The 12,446-nt window shown below is 38.9% G+C and overlaps 1 protein-coding gene across 2 annotated transcripts in view; it reads left to right on the top strand.

The window, feature by feature from the left end:
- The window catches only part of GPBP1L1 (GC-rich promoter binding protein 1 like 1), a 71,976-nt gene that overhangs the window by 39,894 nt on the left and 19,636 nt on the right, over positions 1-12,446 (top strand). For both annotated transcript variants that reach the window (XM_027537413.1, XM_027537412.1), the window contains exons 4-5: positions 1,354-1,483; positions 1,873-2,159. In XM_027537413.1, coding sequence (XP_027393214.1) covers positions 1,354-1,483; positions 1,873-2,159 — 417 coding nt within the window. The remainder of the gene's footprint in view (positions 1-1,353; positions 1,484-1,872; positions 2,160-12,446) is intronic.

The raw sequence follows: 12,446 nt of genomic DNA on the forward strand, positions 1-12,446 counted from the left end.
AATGCAGAAGTGATAATCCTTTTCAAGAGGTTGCTTTAGGACTGGATATTTATGGAGGAATAGGAGGGAGAGCCTCAACCTTGACTTTATATCATACATAAAAATTAACTTGAAGTGTATTATAACCTAAATTGAAGAATTAAAACCCAGTAAACTTTCGGAGGAAAGGAGAAATCTTTGTAACCCACTGAAAGAAAGTGAAAATCTCTCAGTTGTGTCTGACTCTTTGCGACCCTATAGACTATACAGTCCATGGAATTCTCCAGGCCAGAATACTGGAATGGGTTGCTGTTCCCTTCTCCAGGGCATCTTTCCAACCCAAGGATCGAACCCAGGTCCCCCACAGTGCAGGCGGATTCTTTACCAGCTGAGCCATCAGGGAAGCCCAAGAATACTGGAGTGGGTAACCTATCCCTTCTCCAGGAGATCTTCATGACCCAGGAATCGAACTGGGGTCTCCAGCACTGTAGGCGGGTTCTTTACCAGCTGAACTACTAGGGAAGCCCTTGCAACCCACTAGAATGGCTCAATAAAATCTGACAATACCAAGTGTAAGTGAAGATATTAATAATAAGGAAATAGATGTAAAGATTTCTCTAACACAGCCTGTAGTTCTCCTATAAGCACTTATCAAATGTTGGGTGTGGTGGGCCTGTAAACCATACATTTCATGGATTATTAAACTTCGGTTTTCTATTGTTTGAGAAAAAGACTGTCATAGCATACAACTATTTGGAGTAGGAAAGGACATAATAGTGTTTCTCAAAATGCTTTATTTTAGTTGTGTAACCTCAGAGACTTACTCTCTCTGACCTCCTTCCTCATGTGTAAATAAAATGGGGATGATGTCAAATTGTAATCTTGTTATGAGTATTAAACAATGGAAATAAGTGTTTTATAAAACTATAAAAACTTTTGTGTGATTGTTAATGGCATGCCATGATGGTATTTAAACTGTTCCTTTCTGTCCAATTCGAGAGTAATTTACACAAATAAGCTATTTAGAATTATTTTAAACGCAAGCTTCTTTCTTTTCCTTTCAAGATTAACAACATTTTTAAGTGTAAGTTTTGGAGCTTGTTCTTCTGGATATTGACTGATTCCTCCCCCACCCCTCGCCATGCAAGTAATTGAAGTAGCCTGTTAATTAATTCAATCAGTGATTAAGTAGGAAATGTAGGACTTCTCTAACTCAGAGAACTGTTGCCCTTAACTATGTCCCATGTGCTCAAAATGGAGATGTCTGCCACCAATATTACTTGTTTTCCAGAAGCCTGATGCAAAACCAAAGATAATGAAAGAGATTGATACGTACTTATCTGTTTGCTTCTCTATACTTTATTATCATCTTAGTCACCTACAGCGACTTTCGAAAAACACGGAGAGCACCTACCCCGAGGAGATGGTAGATTTGGAGTAAGCCGTCGTAGACATAATTCCTCTGATGGCTTTTTCAACAATGGACCTCTTCGAACTACAGGAGGTAAGACATACCCAACTTCCATGACTATTTAAGCTACTCAGAGGAAGCCCAGGTTGAGGGTACATGTCCATAACCTTGGAATAATGATCTTTTGTAAACATAATACTCAATTAGATTGTCCAGTAGTCATCACTCAGCTATACTGGCTTTCTAACATTCTTAGGTGCTCTTAAGTCATTTATTCAGTTAAAGAACTCATACAGAAATTACATTAAAACAAAAGGATGTATCTTGTGATTTTGTGTGTGTGTGGACTTAATTTTTTATTTAGAAGTCCCCTGAAGGGCTTTGGCAATACTGTAAATTAGATCAGGAAGCATATGGCCCACTTGTTCCTGAATTTACAGAAAGCAAACACACTAATGTGTTACTTTTCCTTATTTTTTCAGATTCTTGGCACCAGCCCTCCCTGTTTCGCCATGATTCTGTGGACTCTGGTGTCTCTAAGGGAGCATATGCTGGAATCACAGGGAACCTATCTGGTTGGCATGGCTCTTCACGAGGTCATGATGGCATGAGCCAGCGTAGTGGGGGTGGCACAGGAAACCATCGCCATTGGAATGGCAGCTTCCATTCCCGGAAAGGCTGTGTCTTTCAGGAGAAGCCACCTACAGATATTAGGGAAGAGAAGAAAGAAGATAAGGTAGAAAAGTTGCAGTTTGAAGAGGAAGACTTTGTAAGTATAAAGGTTTAGTTCTGCAGTTAAAATCTAAAATGATTCTTATATATATATATATAAGAACATTTGAAGAAATAAATAAAAGGGAGTCCTACATTTAGACTTTTATTGTTTTTAGGAAAGAGTTGATTAATATGAAGATGAGGACCAAAATTCCTGTATAATTTTTAGCAAATCTTAATATTTTTTCATCTTTACACCTTTGGAACTTGAAAGAAATCCTGAGTTTTCTTTAAGTTTTATAAGATTCAATATTCAGATATATTTATGGAAAACTGTTAAATTGTCTTTCTCCAACTATCATAAGAGGGATTTTTTCCTCTGATATTGCTTGCTTATATAGACAGTTGTGATAAGATTAGAAACACACAGTTAGGAATATTTTACCTGTTGCCTATATATGCTACTCTGTGGTGAATTATATGCCTTTTGACCTCTAAGCCAAAAGTAGTTTTTGTGCACCTTTAAAAGTTTAATAATATATTTTATTTAACCAAATATATCCAAATCATTATTATTATTTTAACCTGTAGTCATTATCTTCAAATAATTACATTCTTTGTTATACTAGGTCTGCAAAATTCTTTGTGTGTTTTATAATTGTACTACATCTTAATATAGATAACACATTCCAAGTGCCCAGAAGCCACATATGACTAGAAGCAAAATCCTATTAGTGCAGCTCATTATTTTTAAGTAGCACATTAGATAAGCTAGTCACTTTTATAACACCCATTTCATGTTATCAAAGCCACCTAGAGAGTAAAATTTAGGCATTCAGCCCCTCCTCTCCCAAGTCTAGCAAATGGTCTGAGGGCTCTTAATTTAAATGTTACTTATTGATATTCCTATTTCAAGGTGCCCATCCTTTAAAATTTTATTCCTGGAAAAGTCTATAATACCAATACATTAAGTATTTGACCAGAATGTTTTTAAGTACTCAATAGTCCAAAATGACTACACTAAATTATAACTTTATTTATTCAATAAATAAGCAAATTCAAACAAGACCAGTGGTAGTGATTAGGAAACAAAATCTCTCTTGCTCATCACACTTTGAGAGCTTGATGAAATCCTCATCAAACCAGCAGCAACAAAAAAAAAAGTTGAATGGTATTCCTGTTATAAAATGAATTTCGTTTTGTAATTTTCACCCAATTAAATGAAGCAACTGTAGTTATAATTTCTATCTTATCTGAACATTTATCTAAAATACATATTATTATGACCACAGTCAGCTGAGCACATGGAAAACAAGATTTCTTTTAGTAGTTTAAGTTTCTTTTGTGCTTTAGTTAAAAAAAAAAAAAGATAATGAGAAATGAGAATTGGTGTTGGGTAAGGTAGAAGTTACTTAGCGTACTTTTTAAACTGGTACTATACTACTGATTGGCATAGTTTGATAAGGTCTGTTATCAGTTCTGTGACTTTTCCAGTGAGAAATGAGTTGACAATAGAAAGAAATGTTTAAGGCAGTGTTATCTTCACCTGCTAAGTCACATCATACCTGAACAAGGTCAATAAGGGCAGGTTTATTTTGTGTTTACACTTTTATGGCATATTCCGGGAGTTGGTGATGGACAGGGAGGCCTGGCGTGCTGCAATTCATGGGGTCACAAAGAGTCGGACACGACTGAGCAACTGAACTAAAGTGTACATTAAAGTGTGGAGAAAGATGGTCAAGTACACTCATAACCTAGCTTTGTGAATATTGACATTTTGCCCAGTATGCTCCAGACCATTCTTTTATAAATGAGGTAAATTATAGGTACAGTTAAAACTTCCCTAACCATATTCTCCTCTTTCCCCTAAAGGTAATCACCGTTTTTATTTCAGTGTTTCCCATCATATATGTTTTTTTTACTATTAGGTTGGTACAAAAATAATTGTGGTTTCAGACTGAATTTTAAATCATTATAACTAGGCTCAAACATATCTTTGTTAACTGAAATAGGAACCATTACAGTGAACACATTTTTGCCAATGAGAAGTAAGTTTGTTTATTCCTGTAGCATAAAAATCCACGCTTTGGGATTTGACAGACTCTTGGAAAGTATTTTCTGCCTTCTGCTAGTTGTGGAAAGAATTTTCCTTGCAAAAAGTTGTCAAGATGCTGGAAGGAAGTAGTAGTTGGTTGGCAAGAGAGCAGGTGAATATGGTAGATGAGGTCAAATTTCATAGACCAGTTCATTCGGTTTTTGAAGCATCGGTTGTGCAGTATGTGGTCGGGCATTGTCATGCAGAATTGGGCCTTTTCTGTTGACCAGTGCTTGCCGCAGGTGTTGCAGTTTTCAGTGCATCTCAGTGATTTGTGGGGCATACTTTTCAGATGCAGCGGTTTCGCTGGGATTCAGAAAGCTGTTACGGATCCGACCAGCAGCAGACCACCAAACAGTGACCATGACCTTTTTTTCCTTTTTGGTGTAACTTTGGCTTTGGGAAGTGCTTTGGAGCTGCTGCTCAGGCCAACCACTGAGCTGGTTATAATGTAAAGTCCACTTTTTGTCGGACATCACAATCTGATCAAGAAATTATTTATCGTCCTTGTGTAGAATAAAAGAAGATGACACTTCAAAACAGTTTGTCTAATTTACAGGCAGTTCATGAGGCACACACTTGAGCTTTTTCACCTTTCCAGTTTGCTTCAGATGCCAAATGACTGTAGAATGGTCAACGTTGAGTTCTTTAGCAACTTCTTGTATAAGAGCAGCAGCTTCGATGACTGCTCTCAATTGGTCGTTGTCAGCTTCCACTACAGCTGGCCACTATACTCCTCATCTTCAAGGCTTTCATCTCCTTTACAAAACTTCCTCAACAACCATTGCACTATATGTTTGTTAGCAGTTCTGGGCCAAATGCATTGTTAATGTTGCAAGTTGTCTCCACTGCTTTACGACCCATTTTGAAATTGAATAAGAAAATCACTCACATTTGCTTTTTGTCTATATCATTTCACATTTCCGTGGTCTAAAATAAATATAAACAGCAAGTAATAACTCATTAGCAAAAAGCCATAAAGCAAGATATGCAGCACATTAAAATGATGTATATAACATTACCACATTTATTTAATAATATATTCCATTATCAAAGAGCAAAATTCAGCAGTGCAAAATCACAGTTACTTTTGCACCAGCTCCATATATGAATGTATCCATAAACAATCTGTAATACAATTTTGCCTGATTCTGATTTTATATGAATACTATCACATCGTCTGCTGCTGCTAAGTCACTTCAGTCGTGTCCAACGTAGTTCTCTTTTATTTCCTTAAAATTGTTTGAGATTTGTCTATATTGATACATAGGGCTCTAGATCAGTGTTTCTCAACCCAGGAACAAATTTACCTCCTTCAGAGCACATTTGACAATATCTAGAGAAATTTTGATTGTCACAACTGGAGATAGTCCTACTGACATCTAGTATGTAGAGATCAGAGATGTTGCTGAGTTTCCTACAATGCACAGGACAGCCCTATAACAAAGAATTAACCAATCCCAAATGTCAGTAGTGCCATGGTTGAGAAACTCCGCTGTGTATCTTTTTTACTGCTGTATAGGAAATACTGTGTTGTATGAATATACTAGGTTTGTTTATCCATTTTCCTGTTAACAGACATTAAGTTTGTTAAAAATATTGTTTTGGAGGATAAATCTAAAGAATGGAAACCATGGCATTGTACCTAGAGAAGAAAGGGTGAAAAATAAGATTTCTACAAAAATTAAAATAAAAAAATAAGATTTCTATTCAAAAGGAATTAGTGAATAATAAGTAATCAAGACCATCCCCATGGAAAAGAAATGCAAAAGCAAAATGGGTGTCTGAGGAGGCCTTACAAATAGCTGTGAAAAGAAGAGAAGTGAAAAGCAGAGGACAAAAGGACAGACATAAGCATCTGAATTCAGAGTTCCAAAGAATAGCAAGGAGAGATAAGAAAGCCTTCCTCAGCAAACAGTGCAAATAGAGGAAAACAACAGAATGGGAAAGACTAGAGATCTCTTAAAATTAGAGATACCAAGGGAACATTTCATGCAAAGATGGGCTTGATAAAGGACAGAAATGGTAGGGACCTAACAGAAGCAGAAGATATTAAGAAGAGGTGGCAAGAATACACAGAAGAACTGTACAAAAAAGATCTTCACAACCCAGATAATCATGATGGTGTGATCACTGACCTAGAGCCAGGCATCCTGGAATGTGAAGTCAAGTGGGCCTTAGAAAGCATCACAACGAACAAAGCTAGTGGAGGTGATGGAATTCCAGTTGAGCTATTTCAAATCCTGAAAGATGATGCTGTGAAAGTGCTGCACTCAATATGCCAGCAAATTTGGAAAACTCAGCAGTGGGCACAGAACTGGAAAAGGTCAGTTTTCATTCCAATCCCAAAGAAAGGCAATGCCAAAGAATGCTCAAACTACCACACAGTTGCACTCATCTCACATGCTAGTAACTGCTACTACTGCTAAGTCACTTCAGTCGTGTCTGACTCTGTGCGACCCCATAGACGGCAGCCCACCAGGCTCCACCGTCCCTGGGATTCTCCAGGCAAGAACATTGGAGTGGGTTGCCATTTCCTTCTCCAATGCATGAAAGTGAAAAGTGAAACTGAAGTCGCTCAGTCGTGTCCGACTCCTATCGACCCCATGGACTGCAGCCCACCAGGCTCCTCCATCCATGGGATTTTCCAGGCAAGAGTACTGGAGTGGGGTGCCATTGCCTTCTCCGACACGCTACTAAAGTAATGCTCAAAATTCTCCAAGCCAGTCTTCAGCAATGCATGAACCGTGAACTTCCAGATGTTCAACCTGGTTTTAGAAAAGGCAGAGGAACCAGATATCAAATTGCCAACATCTGCTGGATCATCGAAAAAGCAAGAGCATTCCAGAAAAACATCTATTTCTGCTTTATTGACTATGCCAAAGCCTTTGACTCTGTGGATCACAATAAACTGTGGAAGATTCTGAAAGAGATGGGAATACCAGACCACCTGACCTGCCTCAAAAATTTGTATCCAGGTCAGGAGGCAACAGTTAGAATTGGACATGGAACAACCGACTGGTTGGTTCCAAATAGGAAAAGGAGTACGTCAAGGCTGTATATTGTCACCCTGCTTATTTGACTTATACACAGAGTACATCATGAGAAACTCTGGGTTGGATGAAGCACAAGCTGGAATCAAGATTGCCGGGAGAAATATCAATAACCTCAGATATGCAGATCACACCACCCTTATGGCAGAAAGTGAAGAGGAACTCAAAAGCCTCTTGATGAAAGTGAAAGAGGAGAGTGAAAAAGTTGGCTTAAAGCTCAACATTCAGAAAACGAAGATCATGGCATCTGGTCCCATCACTATGGGAAATAGATGGGGAAACAGTGGAAACAGTGTCAGACTTTATTTTTTCAGGCTCTAAAATCACTGCAGATGGTGACTGCAGCCATGAAATTAAAAGACGCTTACTCCTTGGAAGGAAAGTTACGACCAACCTAGATAGCATATTTAAAAGCAGAGACATTCCTTTGCCAACAAAGGTCCGTCTGGTCAAGGCTATGTTTTTTCCTTGTGGTCATGTATGGATGTGAGAGTTGGACTGTGACGAAAGCTGAGCGCCGAAGAGTTGATGCTTTTGAACTGTGGTGTTGGAGAAGACTCTTGAGAGTCCCTTGGACTGCAAGGAGATCCAACCAGTCCATCCTAAAGGAGATCAGTCCTGGGTGTTCATTGGAAGGACTGATGCTGAAGTTGATAGTCCAGTACTTTGGCCACCTCATGTGAAGAGTTGACCCATTTGAAAAGACTCTGATGCTGGGAGAGATTGGGGACAGGAGGAGAAGGGGACGACAGAGGATGAGATGGCTGGGTGGCATCACCGACTCGATGGACATGAGTTTGAGTGAACTCCGGGAGATGGTGATGGACAGGGAGGTCTGGCGTGCTGCGATTCATGGGGTCGCAGAGAGTCAGACACGACTGAGCAACTGAACTGAACTGAAGTAATCATTTGAAAAGAAAATGCAGGAGGAGCAGAATTGAAGGGTAGAAGATAAAGAAGTCTTAGTACCAAAAAGATGGGTGAGGTAAATTAGAGGTATGCCTTTGGAAACAGAGGTGGTAGCTGAGATTTATGAATGGACAAAATCATCCAAGGAAAGTAATATATTCAGAGAGGAGGTGTGTGGAATAGCAGTAGGGGGATTAAGAAGTGATTAGTTGAAAAAGAATGGGATATATCAAGAAAGAATAAAATTTCTTTTCTTTTTTTTTAAATGGCCATGCTGTACAGCATGCAGGATCCTAGTTCCCAAAACAGGGATCTAATCTGCGCCCCCTGTAGTAGAAATGTCTCTTAACCGCTGGACTGCCAGAAAAGTCTGGCACATATATTTTTAAATGGTAGCTGTTAGTAAATGTGGTTGAGAGCTTTGTTCCTGGCAGTTTGATATTACCTTCCAAGGATAAGAGAATGAATTGATGATGCATGGTACACTGTTCCTTGAAGAAGGAGCCAGGTGTGAGGGTAGTCTTGTAGGATTTGGGCTTTAATGTGTGTGGAATCTGAGAGTAAGAAATTTGTGGAGAGAAGGAATTCTGAGAAGGTACAACAGTGTAGCCATGGCTTTGAGTCTTACCAAATTCTCCAGTAAGAGCAGAGCTCCCTTTAATTCCAGGAGCAGTATTAACATGTATATTCTCACTACTTATATTTAGCATTGTACTGGAGATCCTAACAAGTGCAGTAAGGCAAGAAAGAGAAAATGCATTATAAATTAACAGAAAGAAATAAGTTTCTATTCACAGGTGACATGGTTGCTTACATAAATTGTAAAGACTAACGAATTAACAAGGTTTTAGGCTACAGCGTTAGTTTTTTTTTAAGTCGTATTTTTATATACAAGTTGAACCTTGAACAACATGCTGTTCAAGAGTTCGAGCTTGCATATCCATTTGTATGGAGATTTTTTCAGTAGTATATACTATAGTTGCAGTATATGATCTGCAGTTGATTGAATCCACAGATAAGAACTCAACAGCTTATATGTATACAGAGGGTTTTTTACAAAATTCTAAAAAGCCTTTGAAAACTGCTTAGGAATAAATTTAACAGAAGATGTGAGAGACTTTAATATTGAACCACAGAATATTGCCAAGGGAAATTAAAGATCTAAATAAGAGATACATTTTGAATGGAAGGCTGTGAATTAGAAGATTCAACATGGTTAGGACATCAGTTCTATGGACTGTACAACCCCAGCAAGCATGCTTTCTTATATTGAAATAAAAAGACCTAGAATATCTAAAGCAATCTTGAAAAAGAAGAACAGTTGGAGGATTTATACTTCCTAACATGAAGACTTTGTATAACGCAACACTAATCAAAATGATATGACATTATTATGCATATAGATTGATAGTACGGCAGAATAGAGAACCCAGAAATAAACCTTCATTAATATGTTCCTTTGATTTTCAACAGAAGTACCAAAGCAAGCCAATCAGTGGAGAAAGAAATGTTTTTAACAAATTGTGCTGGAACTGTTTATCTATCTATATATAGGTATAGATGCTGCAAGTATGTGTGTGCTTAGTCGTATCCGACTCTTTTGAGATCCCATGGACTGTAGCCTGCCAGGCTCCTCTGACCAGGGGATTCTCCAGGCAAGAATACTGGATTGGGTTGCCATGCCCTTCTCCAGGGGATCTTCCTTACCCAGGGATCAAACCCAGGTTTCCCACATTGTAGGTGGATTCATGACCATCTGAGCCACCAGGGAAATCAAGAATACTGGAGTGGGTAGCCTATCCCTTCTCCAGGGGACCTTTCTGATGCAGGAATCAAACTGGGGTCTCCTGCATTGTAGGCAGATTCTTTACCAGTTGAGTGACTAGGGTAGCTTCTCTGATGGCTTCTCCATCTATACCTATACTTTCTCTTAGGTATAGATCGGGCTTCCCTGGTGACTCAGATGGTAAAGAATCTGCCTGTATGCAGGAGACCCGAGTTTGATCCCTGGGTAGGAAAGATCCCCTGGAGAAAGGGAATGGCAATCCATTCCAGTATTCTTGCCAGGAGAATTCCAGGAACAGAGGAGCCTGGCGAGCTATAGTCCATGGGGTCGCAAAGAGTTGGACATAACTGAGCAACTAACACATACACACACAGGTATGGGTATGTATCTTCTCTGCTCCTATCACCTAGCATATAAAAAATGAATTTGAGATGGTTTATAGACCTATGGTAAAGCCTGAAGTGAAGACAACTTAGGAGAATATCTTTCTCACATAGGGGATTTTTAAAAAAGATTTCTTTGACCTAGGAAGCAGTAATCATAAAGGAAAGCATTGATAAATTGGGCTTCTCAGGAAAATATTTGCAGATCATAGATTTGAAAAGGGGCCTGTAGCCATAATGTGAGTAACTCCTACAAATCAGTATTTTAAAATTATAAATAAGATTTGAACAAATGTTTCACAAGGAAGATATAAGAATGGCCAATAGGCACATGAAAAAATGGTCAGTGTCATTAGTCATAAAGGAAGTGTGGAAATTTAAATTAAGGCCACTATGAGATATTGCTGAACAGACTGGCTAATATTTAAAGTCTGAAAACACTAACTTTGGTGACATTTTTGAGTACTTGGAGCTCTCATGTAGGTGTGTGTAGTAGTACTACCATTTTGGGAAGAGGAAAATCTGGCAGTTTCTTATAAAATTAAACATAAATCTGGTGACCCAGTACTTGCACTTCTGTGTATTTACTAAAGAGGCATGGAAGTCTATGTACATTTACTGTAATTTTTTTCATAATAACACAAAACTGGAAACTTCTTTTTTTTTTTGGTGGCCATGCCATGTGGCCTGTAGAATCTTAATTCGCCAACCGGGGATTGAACCCAGGCCCTCGGCAGTGAAAGCATGGAGTCCTAACCACTGGACTCCCAGAGAATTCCCAGCAAACAATTTAAATGTAGAAACAGGAATAGAAAAATTGTGGTGTAGTCATGTAATGGACTACTTAATACTATGCCGTGCTCTTTGCAACCCCATGGACTGTAGCCTGCCAGGGTCCTGTGTCCATGGAATTTTTAGGCAAGAATACTGCAGTGGGTTGCCATTTCCTACTCAAAGGGATCTTCCCAATCTAGTCTCTTGTGTCTTCTGCACTGGCAGATGGATTCTTAATGGACTACTTATTCAGTAATAAAAAAAGAATGACTGGATGAAACATGACGAATCTCAGTGAAACTTTACACAATAGAGTACATACTGCATGATTCCATCTATATGACACTCTAGAAAGCCTTCCCAGGTGTGTCAGTAGTAAAAAGTCTGCCAGCCAAGCAGGAGACATGAAACTCTAAATGCATGATGTATAGGAATTCTTTGTATTACTTCTAAGTCTGAAATTACAGGATTGAAGAGCCAGAAACTACATGGACATCACCTACAGTTAAATAAAGTGAGGTATTGCAGCATAGGGGCAAATTACTGAAAGCTATAAAACTTGAATGATAATTAGGTATTAGCATTTATGCAGGAGAAACTGAAGGAAACAATAGGGCATCGAGCATCCCCAGATTTTCATAAGAGCCAGGAATTGTTCTGGAAAGCTTAGAGAACATTTGAGAACAGCAGCTAGAAATTAGGGGCGGTTTTCCATATCCCCAAAACTAGTAAATACAGAGGTATTCTGGGATAAGGTTTGAAGGGTCTAAGTGGATTGATTAGGAGAGAGAAATCTTTGAGTAATTGGACCAAGGAAAGTTAACATAAAGAACTTAACAAGATATGATAATGAGTGATTGGCTAGCAAGAAGTAAAGAGAACTCTAAATAATATAAAGAATACAGAGTTCTGGGATTTCCCTAGTGGTCCAGTGGTCAGGAGTCTGCTTTGCAGTGCAGGAGATGCAAATTCGATCCCTGATTGAGGAACTAAGATCCCGCATGCTGTGGAGCAACTAAGCCTGTGTGCCACAACTAGACAGCCCACACTCTGCAACTAACGTTCCATGCATGGCAGGTAACAAAAGATTCTGGCATGACGCAGTGAAGATCCTGCATGCCACAACTAAGACCTGATGCAGCCAAATAAATATATTTTTTAAATATGTAGAATTCTAAGGTAGCGAATTAGCAGATACAAGGAGCTGCCACTGACCCTAGGGCTAAGACAGAGTGCCCAAGAGTGCTCTCTTGCCCCATCACCACTCCCAAGATTGAGATCAAGATCTTGTTGGAAGGGCTTAGCTGTGGTTCACTGAATGGCAGAGCAGTTGGTAAGGTGC

This window comes from Bos indicus x Bos taurus, chromosome 3 (genome assembly GCF_003369695.1).
Source record: "Bos indicus x Bos taurus breed Angus x Brahman F1 hybrid chromosome 3, Bos_hybrid_MaternalHap_v2.0, whole genome shotgun sequence".
NCBI lineage: Eukaryota > Metazoa > Chordata > Mammalia > Artiodactyla > Bovidae > Bos > Bos indicus x Bos taurus.